At 41.2% G+C, this 15,497-nt stretch overlaps 1 protein-coding gene across 1 annotated transcript in view; it reads left to right on the top strand.

Annotated features, from left to right (window-relative positions):
• The first annotated feature begins 8,836 nt into the window (after positions 1-8,836).
• The window catches only part of slc2a2 (solute carrier family 2 member 2), a 49,323-nt gene continuing 42,662 nt past the window's right edge, over positions 8,837-15,497 (top strand). The window contains 3 exon segments of the mRNA XM_034195088.1: positions 8,837-8,854; positions 11,540-11,736; positions 12,205-12,329. Of these exon segments, the coding sequence (XP_034050979.1) occupies positions 8,837-8,854; positions 11,540-11,736; positions 12,205-12,329 (340 nt within the window).

The raw sequence follows: 15,497 nt of genomic DNA, 5'->3' as shown, positions 1-15,497 counted from the left end.
TGGATTCAGGAAAGGTAAGGTAATGCCTCCTGAATGCATTCATGATACATTTACATTTGATGGAGTAAGGAAACTGTTAAATTTTAAATCATGTTGCATGCTTTTTCACACACTGGGTTGCAGAGATCTTCTGAAAAGTTCAGTGGCTTCGTGTAAACTCATGGTTTGTGCAGCAATTACAGCCTCAAGTCTTCATGAATATGATGCCACAAGCTTGGTGCACCTATTTTTGGGAAGTTTGTCCCATTTCTGTCTGCGGCATATCAGGTTTGATGAGGCATGTCGGTGCACAGCCATTTTCAGATCTCTCCAGAGATGTTCAATCGGATTCAGGTCTGGGCTCTGGCTGGGCCACTCAAGGACATTCACAGAGTTGTCCTGAAGCCACTCCTTTGATATCTTGGCTGTGTGCTTAGGGTCATTGTCTTGCTGAAATATAAACTGGTGCGCCAGTCTGAGGTCAAGAGCACTCTGGAGCAGGTTTTCATCCAGGATGTCTCTGTACATTTCTGCATTCATCTTTCCCTCAATCCTGACTAGTCTCCCAGTTCCTGCTGCTGAAAAAACATCCATGGTGGCATGATGCTGCCACCACGATTCACTGTAGGAATGGTGCCTGGTTTTTCCTCCAAACATGACAACTGGCATTCACACCAAATAGTTCAATCTTTGTCTCACCAGACCAGAGAATTTTGTTTCTCATCGTCTGAGATCCTTCAAGTGCCTTTTGGCAACTCCAGGTGGGCTGCCATGTGCCTTTTACCAAGGAGTGGCTTCCGTCTGACAACTCTACCATACAGGCCTAATGGGTGGATTGCTACAGAGATGGTTGTCCTGAAATTTCTCCTCTCTACACAGAGGAATGCTGACAGAGTGACTGTCGGGTTCTTGGTCCACCTCCCTGACTAAGCCCTTCTCCCCCGATCACTCAGTTAGAACGGGCGGCCAGCTCTAGGAAGAGTCCTGGTGGATCCAAACTTTTTCCATTTAGGGATGATGAAAGCCATTGTGTCATTGGGACCTTCAAGCAGCAGAAATTGTATCAGGGTTTGAGTTTTGTTTGGTTATTGCTTTTTATTTCTTTCTTTTGATCTGTTTGCTATTTTCATATCTCATTGGTTTTTGTTTGTATATTCTATTGCTGGGTTTTTTCTGCTTGGGTCTGTCTATCTCTGCTTCTCTTGTCTTTCTCTGGTTCTTGGTGATGGGTGTTTCCCTCTCTCTGGCCACACCCTTGTTCTGGTGCTTCCATGCACACCTGTTTCTGATTTCTGATTGTCACTCTGGGTTTATATAAGTTCACTGGGTGTGTTAGTTCATCGCAAGTTTGTCGTGCCTTGTGCCTTCATTTCCAGCTCCAGTTACGTTCCATAGTCCTGCCTGCCTCCTTGTGTGTTCCTGACCTCCAGTCTGTTGCATTGACCATGCCTTTTGCCTGATGATTTTTGTACTGCTGCTTCTCTTTGACTGCTTACTTGCGTACCAACCTCTGCAACCCACTACAGTAAAGCCTTCTAAAAACCAGAGCTGTTTGTTTGAGCCATGCATTTGTGTCCAGCAATTCCTGACCATCCAGCCTGATAAAATGTTTCTGTACACTTCCCCAAATTTGTGCCTCAAGTCAATCCTGTCTCAGAGGTTTATAAACAATTCCTTTGATTTCATACTGGTTTGTGCTCTGACATGCACTGTCAACTGTGGGACCTTACATGTAGACAGGTGTGTGTCTTTTCCAAATCTTGTCCAATCAACTGAATTTACCCCAGGTGGACTCCAATTAAGCTGTAGAAAACATCTCAGGGATGATCAGTGGAAACAGGATGCACCTGAGCTAAATTTTGAGTTTCATGGCAAAGGCTGTGATGTGATGTGATTTATTTGTGTTTTTTATTTTTAATAATTTACAAAAATTCACATTGCGATTATGGGATATTGTGTGTAGAATTTTGAGTAAAAAATAATTGAATCCATTTTGGAATAAGGCTGTAACATAAAATATGAAAAAAGTGAAGTGTTGTGAATACTTTCTGGATGCACTGTTAGATCTGCCATAAATGTGCGTTCTTTAGTCTTACTGCATTCTGACAGTATTCTAAGTATTCCTACTGTGTTTCAACCCATATTCAGTCATACCATTTTCCTTAAGCATTTTGTGTAGGATCATTTGTAATTTTTGTGTGTGTGTGTGTGTGTGTGTGTGGTGTGTGTGTGTGTGTGTGTGTGTGGTGTGTGTGTGTGTGTGTGTGTGTGTAAAAGCAAAAACCTCACTTAATTGTGAAAGAAGATGTTAGCTATAAAAAAAACTATAAGGGTCCAAAATGGCGTCCAAAATGGCCTCTGTTAGTAATAATGCAATATGTTTGCTATACACAAGATATAATTACAAAGTATCTTAATATAGGTTTTCTGGCACAAGAGAACCAATGAAATCATCAAATGTATGATAACGTTATTATTTATATTCTTAATTACAAGATGCCGTCCAAAATGGCATCCATTTACACTAAATTTGACTTAATTTGACACCGTAATTCATACAATGATATTGAAATGAATGTACAAAAAGATATCTGTTTGATTAAGTAATGTATTGATCACATGGTATACTTTATATGAACACGTCAAACAATCTACATAACTACAGTGAGGAAAATAAGTATTTGAACACCCTGCGATTTTGCAAGTTTTCCCACTTAGAAATCATGGAGGGGTCTGAAATTTTCATCTTAGGTGCACGTCCACTGTAAGAGACAATCTGGAAATCACAATGTATGATTTTTTAATAATTTATTTGTATGTTACTGCTGCAAATAAGTATTTGACCCCCTATCAATCAGCAAGAATTCTGGCTCACACAGACCTGTTCATTTTTCTTTAAGAAGCCCTCTTATTCTGCACTCTTTACCTGTATTAATTGCACCTGTTTGAACTTGTTACCTGTATAAAAGACACCTGTTCACACACTCAATCAATCACACTCCAACCTGTCCACCATAGTCAAGACCAAAGAGCTGTCTAAGGACACCAGGGACAAAACTGTAAACCTGCACAAGGCTGGGATGGATTACAGGACAACATGCAAGCAGCTTGGTAGAAGACAACAACTGTTATGATTATTTATTAGAAAGTGGAAGAAACACAAGATGACTGTCAGTCTCCCTCGGTCTGGGATTCTATGCAAGATCTCACTTTGTGGGGTAAGAATGATTCTGAGAAAGCTCAGAACTACACAGGAGAACCTGGTCAATGACCTGAAGAGAGCTGGGACCACAGTCACAAAGATTACATTAGTAACACATGATGCTGTCATGGTTTAAAATCCTGCAGGGCAGCAAGGTCCCCCTGCTCAAGCCAGCACATGTCCAGGCCCATTTGAAGTTCACCAGTGACCATCGGGATGATCCAGAGGAGGCATGGGAGAAGGTCATGTAAGAAGCATTTCAAGGTCCTGGAGTGACCTGGCCAGTCTCCAGACCTGAACTCAATAGAAAATCTTTGGAGGGAGCTGAAACTCCAAACCTGAAAGATTTGGAGAAGATCTGTATGGAGGAGTGGACCAAAATCCCTGCTGCAGTGTGTGAAAACCTGGTGAAAAACTACAGGAACCGTTTGACCTCTGTAATTGCAAACAAAGGCTACTGTACCAAATATTAACATTGATTTTCACAGGTGTTCAAATACTTATTTGCAGCAGTAACATACAAATAAATGATTTAAAAAATCATACATTGTGATTTCCGGATTTTTTTTTTTCAGATTATGTCTCTCACAGTGGACATGCACCTAAGATGAAAATTTCAGACCATGATCCATGATTTCTAAGTGGGAGAACTTGCAAAATCGCAGGGTGTTCAAATACTTATTTTCCTCACTGTATATTGAACCATGTTATTTATTGTTCAGTTAGTTTATGAACGAAAACTGCAAAAAGTCACATGGTGTATTTGTGTAGTTTTAGCAATGGACATCAATCACCTTCACACTCCTCATTTATCCCTGGATGTGTTGTGTGGGCCGCCAGAAGAGGAGGTACTGCTGGCCCACCACCAGAGGGCGCCCTGCCTGAAGTGCGGGCTTCAGGCACGAGAGGGCGCAGTCGCCTCACAGGAGCAGCCAGGGTGACAGCTGTCACGCATCACCTGCAACAGCTGTTACCCATCATCTGATCAGCAGGGGAATATCAGCAGGACGACGCCTCCACCTCTTTGCCGAGATATCGTTCTACCTGGAAGGTAACGTGCTCAGCTGACTGGTTAACAGTGATCTTTTGTGACTTTTGTGAGTTGTTTAGCTGACTCCTTTTCCAACGAGTGGTGGAGGTAGTGTTCCTGCCGTACGGATTCCTGGGTGCAGACGCACCCACATTTAATTGTTCTTTTGTTCCTCGCCAGCAGTACCAGGTCCGACACGCGGAGGCAGTGGCCACCTGGGAGTTCGGGACTTGGCGGCTCCAGTATTCCCGGGGTCTGGTGGCGGAGGAAATCGTGTGGTTCCGGTTCTGCTTTGGACAGACGTCTCCTATCTTCGAGCCTGCCCACACGACACCTTTGTGATTTGGCTTTTGTCTATTGTTGTAATCTGATTGTATTTGTTGTGCCCATTCACAACAGTAAGTGTTGTTATTTGACCTCATCCATTGTCCGTTCATTTACGCCCGCTGTTGTGGGTCCGTGTACCTACACTTTCCCAACAGGATGGTTTGTTTGTTGTTGCAAGTGAAAACCCACCTTGCGCAATACACTCATGGGACAATATGGGCCAGTGAGGGCTACTTGGTGTAGCTTCTCTTCAAGTGACTTTGATCTGGTGCTTTTCTGTATATCTAGAGCTAATCTGACATTGAGGGGAGTTTCAGTTCTGTGTTTGAAAGCAACATCTTCATGTTTTGTTTCATAAGTGACCTGCCATTCAGTCTTGTATGCACACATGAAATGCTGTGCCAGCACAGATGCATTTTGGTACATGCTGGTAGTTTTAACTTCAAGCAAATGCTGGATAGCATGTCTGCAGAAGAGGGGGAGCAAAGCTTCATAATTATCAAATGTTGCTTGAAATTTCCATGGAGGTACATTTTCAGTGTCTCTTCTCGGGATTTTAGCAGCTTTCAGAAGGACTTTCACATCTTCTCTTCGGCCTTTTGGGTCATTGGCAACAGCACCAGCTAACAGGGTTTCCTTGACATTTGTAGAAAGTACTTGTTTTGGTTTTGTTTTGTCTGAAGGTCTGGTGAAGTACACATCAGGGATATTGTCCAAAATCCATTGCTTTAGGTATGGTTTGTATCACAGATGATTGGGTAAAGAAACCCATTTGCTTCCAGCAAACTCACATGATTTTTCAATGTCGTTCATATTCAAAACAGATTCTTGAGTTGAGTTGTTAATTTTTGGTTCCACCATGTTGAACATCTTGTGATCAGACATATGATCTTTTTGGAGCTGTGTGTTAGCCATTTCTATTAAGTGATGTTATAGTTATTATGGGTACTTGTTTCCTGCAAATACGAAGAAAAATATGTCTTTGTATACATATATACACCAAATGTTTAAACCTTGACCTAATGCAGAAAAACTGCATCCAGCGACTGCATTCAAACACCGATTTTGGGCCCACCATTTTTAATTTCGGATGGTAGTCTGTCTGAAACCTAACAAAATAAAAGATTAGTAGTCACAGGGAAGTTGTTATCCATGTGGGAATCTCTAGATACAGTTTTACAAAGAATAGATGGTCAAAGGAATACTGGAACCAGATTTATACCAACCGTAATGTCATATTTATGCGTTTTTTTTGTATCATGGAAACCATTTGGATTTCAGAGCATTAGAATGGAGGAAAAATGGCATATTTTTAATGTTTAAATACTGTAACAGAATCAGGTGAGTTTTTGGTTTTACCAAAAATACATCAATTTTTATTTCATGACAAATGAGCTCACACTAAAGTGAATTTTGGCTTTGTAGAATCAAGTTTGGGCTATAGTTGTGCATTCCAATTCCCCACAAATTGCTGTGTTGAATGCTGAATTGCTAAATCAAATTTTTTTTTTTTTAATAAGCAACTTCTCCTCATCAGGTGGCATCTATAAACATTTAGGAGTGTAACCTGTTTATGGTTCAGCTTGCCTTTGACTAAGATGTAACGACCATCCTTATCTCTAAATTGGGAGATTAATTGAAACTCTACTTTATTAGATATTAATATAGCCACTCCCCTCTTCCGCCCTGATTTATGTGAAGACTAAAAGGTATTCATGAAACCCAGTTTTTTAAAGTTGTTTATGTTCTGAGTTAAGGCACCTTGACAGAAATTTGTTACAGTGCAGTCATTCAACTATAGTCCATCACTAAAGGCCCCGTCACACTTAGCACGAATGAGAGGAATCAAGCAGAATTAGTCGAAATGGGAAATAAAGCCAAAAACTGAGACACATTGGGGAGGGGCAGATATTCCAACAGCTGTGTAAGAATGGTATATGAATGCTTAGAATGTGGACGGAACCCGCCTCGAATGATATGTGCACATTCCGTGTGTAAGCTCTCAAACGCAGTTCAAATGTAGTTGGAACACAGTAGGAATACTTAGAATACTGTCAGAATAATAAGAATGCACATTGAATGCTGTACATGTCATGATTTGAGGTGGCTTGGCACATATGCAGACTCACAGACACAAAAGTATGGAGTGAATAAAAGTCTTTATCTAGTAACCTTGCAGGAGATTCAGTACACAGGATTTCAGTCAGTGTGGCAGAGGTTTCAGGCAGGGTACAAACTGAGGCATGGTCCAAAATCGAGCAGATGTCAAAACACACGGCATCAAGGTGTACAAAAGGCAGAGACAGAGGCAGAGTCAAAAACAAGCAGAGTTCAGGGTTACAGCGAGGTGAAGGTCACAGAAAACAAGCAAGGTCAAAAAACTACTAAGCAAAACAGGACTAAGGCATGAGGTTGGAATGTGAATAAATTCAACAAACTGGCGAGGGACTGTGAGGGCTTAAATAATGGGCAGGCGAATCAAGGTGTGAATGAGGAACAGGTGTGAGGAAGGTTCTGGAAGGGGTGTGGCTGACAAAGGCAGGTGCAAGATAGTGAAGTGAAACAATACAACGCAGACAGGAAAAAGAGGAATCAGAGACAGAAAAACCAACTGAAAAACTTAAAGTGCCAAAAGAAAAAAGAGACCCAAAGACCAACAATTTTAATGTGAACAAAAAAGGGGAAAACTGGGCAATAAGGTGATAAACTCCAAAAGACGACAACAGGAATAATAACAGACTATAACCAAAACTAGAACAGAATATATTATGGCTGAAGTATAAAAGTAAAGTTCCTGGCTTCTGCATTCTACATCCAACCTATGAACTGAAATCGTGTTAACCAGGTACCTCTGATTAAGGCATGACTGTAGTGCATGTAAATGGAGTGATCAGATTATTGCAGTCATCAGATCACAAACATGCTCATGCATAATTACCAGGGTAGTCCTCAGTAATCCTCTACAGATGTGAGGCCATCCTCAAGCCCCTCTATACCCCTCTTAAATTTGGGTCATCCTCTTTTAATGAACAAACATTGTTGGTAAAACCTTAAGGCAAACCCTTTTTTCTGCATGTACTTGATACGTGATAACACAATACCAATTTGTGCCCATTTGGCAAATATTTGTTCCCACCAAATTTAAGCATCTTCTTTGAAACCCCAAATGAGCCATACCTGAAAAGACAACATAAAACAAACAAACAAGACATGTTTTTTTTTCATTCTTGCAATCACATGTTTGCATCAAAATGGTGACATTTTGCTCCCGCAGCAGGTCACATGTACATTGGTACTGGCCGTTTTCACGGCAATTCTGGGATCGATGCAGTATGGCTACAGTGTGGGAGTCATCAATGCCCCCCAGAAGGTAGGTTTTCTTTCACACATCCTTCACTTCATTTGTCGATCAGAAATTTCAGTTAAATATATCATATAGCAGACAAACACACTGATATGAAGTGAAATGAAGTTTCTAGTATTTACAGAAATGTGCAATAATTATTTAAACAAAATTAGGCAGGTGCATAAATTTGGGCACCCTTGTCATTTTATTGATTTGAATACATGTAGCACTAATTACTGGAACACAAAATTGGTTTGGTAAGCTCACTGACCCTTGACCTCCTTACACAGGTGAATCCAATCATGAGAAAGGGTATTTAAGGTGGCCATTTGCAAATGTTTACCCTCTTTGCATCTCTTCTAATGTGTGCCAACATGGGAGCCGCTAAACAACTCTCAAATGACCTGAAAACAAAGATTGTTCAACATCATGGTTTAGGAGAAGGATACAAAAAGCTATCTCAGAGATTTCAGCTGTCAGTTTCCACTGTGAGGAACATAGTGAGATAATGGAAGACCACAGGCACAGTACTAGTTAAGGCCCGAAGTGGCAGGCCAAGAAAACTCTCAGATAAGCTGAAGTGAACGATGGTGAGAAGAGTCATAGTCAACCCACAGATCTGCTCCAAAGTCCTACAACATGATCTTGCTGCAGATAGTGTCTCTGTGCATCGTTCAACCATACAGCGCACTCTGCACAAATAGATGCTACAATGCAGAGGAAGCCTTTTCTGTGTACACGCCACAGACAGAGTCGGCTGAAGTATGCTAAAGCACATTTGGACAAGCCAGCTTCATTTTGGAATAAGGTGCTGTGGACTGATGAAACTAAAACAGTTGTTTGGGCATAACAAGGGGCGTTATGCATGGCTGAAAAAGAACACAGCATTCCAAGAAAAACACTTGCTACCTACAGTAAAATTTGGAGGTGGTTCCATCATGCTGTGGGCATGATGGAACCACCAGTGCAGGTACTCTTGTTAAAGTTGAGGGTCACATGGATTCCAGTCAATATCAGCAGATTCTTGAGAACAATGTTCATGAATCAGTGACAAAGTTGAAGTTGTTCCAGGGCTGGATCTTTCAACAAGACAACGATCCTAAACACTGCTCAAAATCTACTAGGTATTCATGCAGAAGAACAAGTACAATATTCTGAAATGGCCATCTCAGTCCCCAGACCTGAATATAATTGAAAATCTGTGGCGTGACTTTAAGCGGGCTGTCCATGCTCAGAAACCAACAAACCTGAGATGTTTTGTAAAGAAGAATGGTTCAAAATACCTTCAACCAGAATCCAGACTCTTATTGGAAGCTATAGGAAACATTTAGACTCTAAGAAATAACAGCCTCTAAATGTTAGAGGCTGTTATTTCTGCAAAAGGAGGATCTACTAAATATTGATGTATTTTTTCTGTTGGGGTGCCCAAATTTATACACCTGCCTAATTTTGTTTAAAGAATTATTGCACACTTTCTTTAAATACTAGAAACTTCATTTGACTTCTGAAATATCAGTGTGTTCATCTGCTATATGATATATTTAACTGAAATTTCTGATCCAGACAACCAATGATTTAAAAAGAAAAACCATGAAAATTATCAGGGGTGCCAAAACGTTTGCATACAATTGTATTTGATCATCAATAAGGAGCTTTTCTTGCAATGATGATGTCATCATTTTGTACAAGGGCCCAGTCATTCTGGACTTGATTTTGACCTGATATGTAGATGTTTGTACAAAGAGCCTCCTCTTCTATTTGTCCTATAACAGTTGAAAAAAAAAATCACATTCCTGTCCAATGAAATCAGCATGATTTATTGGACCCACAGCCTGAATAGAATTGAATGCTAAATTTCTCGACCTTGTCTTTGGTCACTTTGTGTTTGGCTGTGTTCTTTGAATAGCATTACTAATAGCTGCGGTTCAAGTTGATTGTTGTAAGATTCAGGTGGATATAGTTCTAACTGTGAAGATTAGACCTTTAGGTTCTAAGATCTTCCTTCGAAAATAGATGCTCTGGGTGACTGGTGTTCTGAAGTAAATGTCATTCAAGGCTACAGGAGCTAGCTTATGTTGGATGGCGTGATTCCTGATATGCCCTGAGGGCCCACCACACCTGTGTTTACCTTGTTTCCATGGCATGATGGGATGCCAGTCCATTGGAGGTTCTCAGCCAAGGCCATTACCTATTTTACCGCTGGGTGAGGGTGGAGTAAGATAATGCAGATTAAATGCCTTGTCTAAGGACACAGACAAGTAGCACGAGCAGGATTTGAACTCAGGTCTGCCTCTTGACAGGCCAGGTAATATCCACTGTGCTACCCGCTCTACATTCATTTATAATATAGTTCAATTGCTTTTTAAACATTTAAAAGGGTGTAAAAAGTACTTGAACCACAGTAACACTATACCCCGACTATGCTGATCTCTCTCTTTTTTGCATTCTTTAATTTGGCTCATATCCAAGGGATATGTGTTGCACTTTAAATCAACTATTCACCTTTTATCTGCTGACTTGTCAATAAAATAACGATGAACTAATACACACTTTGTCACAAAACAGCTCATCGGCCAAGTGCCCTGTGAATTCGTGATAAATTGTTACACGGAATATTTTGGGATTCACTATCTTGACACATTGAAAGCAAAGGGGTTGAATGGTGGCCTTGTCTTGTTTCCTGTACATTTCTGTACAACAACCTTATTTGTCATCATAATAACATCATTATCAGAATTATTCACATTATTGTCAGTATCACCATTGTTTCCATGCAGGTTGAATCAAGTCAACTTGATTTGTTTAACAGGTCAATTGACCTGACTCAGCCTGCTTGAATCCCATGACCTGGATGACTGAGAATCTCCACAGATACCACTACTGGTATTGATTTTTTTTTTTGCATTTTATTGCCTTGTGTAATGTGACTTCTTGCAGACATTGTTTGACCAGTGATAGGACTGTTTGCTTGTATGCTGAAGGAGGACTATGCCCAAAACAGTTATGTAGTAAATTCAGCTAACATTGAAATTGAATGTAGCTTTTTGTCCAACAATAAGGAGCACTTACACACACACACACACACACACACACACACACACACACACACACACACACACACACACACACACACACACACACACACACACACACACACACACACACACACACACACACACAGTTATAATTCCTGTGTTGTTCACCATCGCCTACAAATTAAAGCTAACAATAAGAAGTATGTAAAATTTAAGGCATTTCTGAACTTGAACGAGGTCTTGACCTGATACATCTTTCCTGTGGGTGTGGTGACCCTAGGCCTCTTCATTCAAGAGCAGTCGCTTCACATTAATGAGAAAATCTGAAAACTTTACTTGTAACCTTAGACCGAACTCCATTTTCCAACTTAACAGAGGTCTTGACTTGTTACACCTTTCCTGCAAGTTTGGTGACTCCAGGACTCCCCCTTCCAGAGCAATTGTGCTAACAAGCCAATTGCTGACATCACCCAACACCCACCTGCACGGCGACCGGGGTGAAGATAATACCCCTTCAGTTTATTATATAGGCTGAGGGGTAAAAAACTGCTAATATATTGATGTTATTGCCTGTGTATGTCTGTTATAATAAGTGTTTCCACATCATAGGTCATTGAAAGCATTATGGACGATCCCTAGGGGTGTGGACAGATGAGGCTGCTGTCCGATCAGATAACAACACAGGTGAAGAAAACATCCCAGAGGCGGGACAACACCCTTCAGTCATCTTGTACTGGTCGCTGTCGGTGTCAAGCTTTTCCATTGGTGGCATGTTGTCCTCCTTCTTGGTGGGATTTGTGGGAGACCTGAAGGGGAGGTAAGGAACAATGGGGCAGCCCAATGGCTGATTAGCACTGTTTCCTCACAGTGAGAAGGTTGTACGATCACATCTCGCCTGGTCCTTTCTGTGTGGAGCTTACATGGGTTTGCGCTCCAAAGCCATGCAGGTTAGGTGAACTGGAAATGTTAAATTGACTGTGAATGTGTTTGTCTGTCTACATGTGGCCCTGTGATGGTGTACCCTGCCTCTCTTGCTGTGACCAATGGGATAGGCTCCAGTTCCCTGGTAGCCCTTGATTGGAATAAGTGGCTAAAGAAAACGAATGAATGAAATAATAATAAAATATTCAAACAATTAAAGTTTATGGAAAAAGTAATATGAGAGGAAAACAACAGCAAATATATATATATATATATATATATATATATATAATATATATTATATAAATGAAGCTTATCTTACAACCATGTGTCTTAATCACTCTTGTCTTGCTGTGTCTTACAGAGTAAAGGGCATGCTGATGATCAATGTTCTGGCTATAGCTGCTGGACTTTTGATGGGCTTTTGCAAGATGTGGAAACCTCACATCATGGTCATCTCAGGCCGTGCTGTGATGGGTTTTTATTGTGGTACAGCATAATACACAATATCAGCATCCATTTCTAATCATACATACATACAACAGGGAAAATAAGTATTGAACCTGTCACCATTTTTTTCAGTAAATATATTTCAAAAGGTGCTATTTGTTATGTGTCGACGCGGGTTGAGGAGCGGACCTGCGTCAGACAGAACCCAGCGCTACAAATAACCAGAAAAGCGGTTCCAAAAACAATATATTTATTACACCCGCTGTGCATAAAAAGTGTAAAAACAAAATAGCGTCCCTCTGGAGGAGTGACTGTTGGCACGCTCTCCGGCGCCCGCAAGGATCAAAGCCCGGCGCTCCTGGACTCACTACCACCGCCAAACACCCCCCAGGTGGACACGACAAACTGACTCTGTGAAGCAAAGAAGAGGTGAGGTAAGTCAGCAGTTACAACAATATCTTTCAAAAGACACACGCTATCAGCAACACATTCAGGTCTGTATCTTTTTTAACTTTATGCAAATGAGCAGCTTCTCCCAACAGGTGGAGGATCACTTATCCGCACGCCACAGCAGTGAGAAGCAAGCTGCACAATTCTCATCACAATTCAAGTATACTGTGTAACAAAACACCAAGTTACTATCAACAATTAGTCAAACACTTAATTACCTTTAATGTGTGCTGACAGTATGTGTCCTCACCCTTCCTTGCTTCACGGGCTCGATGTGTCAAACACAGGCGCGGTCCTCAGCGTCTCACAAACGAACATCACAAGGTCGAGTTCCCGGCAGTTCTGCTTGAATCACACATGACTTAAATGCAGAACGCCATCCAATTATCTGCATCAGCTGAAAGTCTTTAAGGTTGCATGTGAGCACCCGTCACAGGTGCTACACATGATGTTGATGAGGGTGAGGACTCTTCAGCCAGCACCTTCTCCACAGACAAATCAGTTTCCATGCCACCTGAAGAGCAAAGAAAAGAAAAGAACACCAAAACATCCAGCCACACCCCCCAACACACAACAGTATTGACATGAAATTTCCACCAGATGTCTGTAACTACCCAAGTAATCCATAGATGAAAAGAAACTTAAATAAGTACAGACATTAAGTTATGTGTAATAAAGTGGAATGACACAGAGAAAAAGTATTGAACACCCTTACTGAAATTTAATACTTCGTGCCAAAGCCTTTGTTGGTAATGAAGCTTCAAGGCACTGGTTGCATGCATCGCTCAGGTGTGTTTTTGGCCCATTCTTCCACGCAGTCTTCACATCTGGAAGGTTCTTTGGACCTCTTCTATAAATTCTGATTTTTAGTTCTTTCCATTGATTTTCTATTGACTTCAACTTAGGTGATTAACTCGGCCATTCTGGCAGCTTTACTTTCATTTTTACACCACAATATGTTGTTCCACTGTTATGCAGACAACATTCAAATCTATCTACTGTTGGAACAAACTGACACAGTCACTGGGTACAGGGTGGCCAGCTGGCCAGGTGACTCATAGATAATGGACGTTGGGGATTGTCAGTTAAACCCACTGTCAGAAATCTCGAGGTGATGTTTGACAGTGGTTTTAACTTTGACAAACAGATTGACTCTGTGGTAAAGTCGAGCTTTTATCATCTATAGCCTGGGTCCCACCGAATAATGAAGGATGAATAATGAGCCACGCATGGGTGTGTCAGCAATTATTCGAAGAATGACCCACGTTTTCATCTATCACGTATCCGCTATGAAGGTGCCTCTATGTGCCTCTCTGTGCCCCATATGTGCCACATAGCAGCCTCTAGTGAGCCACGACCGACCTGTCATTAGAGCCTCGAATAGCTCGCATCAGCCACATTAAGCCACATAGTGCCGTGACAGTGCCATGATAACGCAATGTTGGCGCATGTTTAGGCATGAGTTTGGTCCAAACTTCCAGCCCTCCCACACCTGGTCCCTTTAAAGTGTGGGTTTTCAATTCACAGATTCACAGCAGTATTTAAGGATATCACATTTTTTAAATGCAGTCCAAAAATAGACGCTCCAGTACAGTCCTGCGGTTGCGTGCTGTGTGCCAGGCTGTTGTCCACATGTAATGCACCAGACCATTACCAAGGGTTCTTGAACAGCCACCTCTGTGCTCCTCGTTGGCTCCGCGGCTCACTGGCTTTATTTTTTCTGCGGCTTTAAACACACACACCATGATCCCACTATAAACTTTATGTTTGTCCGTTTATTTCTGCAAAATCGCTCTTTTGCGCGTGCACCGCTGTTGTCAATTCCTGGACAGCTGCCTCTGTGCTCCGTCTCATTGGCTTCCTTTCCATCCATGGCTTACTGGCTTTATTTTTTCCCTGGCTTTAAACACGTCATTTTTACACCGTGATCACTTTTAATTTTGTGTTCATCCATTTGTTTCTGCAAAATCGCTCTTTTGCACGCGGTGCCATTCTGCATACAGAATGAGGTGGCCACTTTAATTATAAGTGATATATCACTTAAAAAAAAAAAAATATATATATATATATATATATATATATATTTCTTCCGCAGCTTACAAGTCACCATGATACAACTTTTAACTTTGTGTTATGTCTTCAAAATCAGTCTTTTGCGCACTTCTCCTTCTGTGTTGCCGCACACCCCGGCACTGCTTTTAGCGGCTTCACTGGAGTTATTTCTTCCGCGGCTTTAAACACACATCCGCTTCACGCAGTCATCCAAATTTTAACTTTGTGTTCATCCAATATTGACTGAAAAATCACTCTTTTGTGAGCTAGCGTTCTGCCTAAATGCTCATTTGGATCAGTGCGTAGTGCGCAGACACGGCGGAGCTCATGTGATCCATTAACAAGATATTAAATCAACTATAGGTATACTTTTGCAGCTACGAACTGTTTTATCAAGCTATAAAAAAACATTAAAAATAGTTACCTTAAGCTGTTCAAAATACATTCCACATGGAGCAGAAAAGAGAGGAAAAAGTGTCCAGATGAAACAGTCCTCTGTGATTCCAGAAGTGATTAGAGGTGTTTTCACCATCCAAGGTTTGGCAGAAAATGATTAATCCGCTACAAAATAATTATTTTATTTATAGCGTCCTACGCACAGAGCAGATGGAATTGTGTGCGCAAGAGGGCAGCCGCTCCAAAAATAGTCTCTCAGGTCCTGCGTAGGTGCCAGGCGCACGGATAATGGGCTTTTAGCAGACTCGT

This window comes from Thalassophryne amazonica, chromosome 19 (genome assembly GCF_902500255.1).
Source record: "Thalassophryne amazonica chromosome 19, fThaAma1.1, whole genome shotgun sequence".
NCBI lineage: Eukaryota > Metazoa > Chordata > Actinopteri > Batrachoidiformes > Batrachoididae > Thalassophryne > Thalassophryne amazonica.
This window is presented reverse-complemented; position numbering and strand designations above follow the sequence as displayed.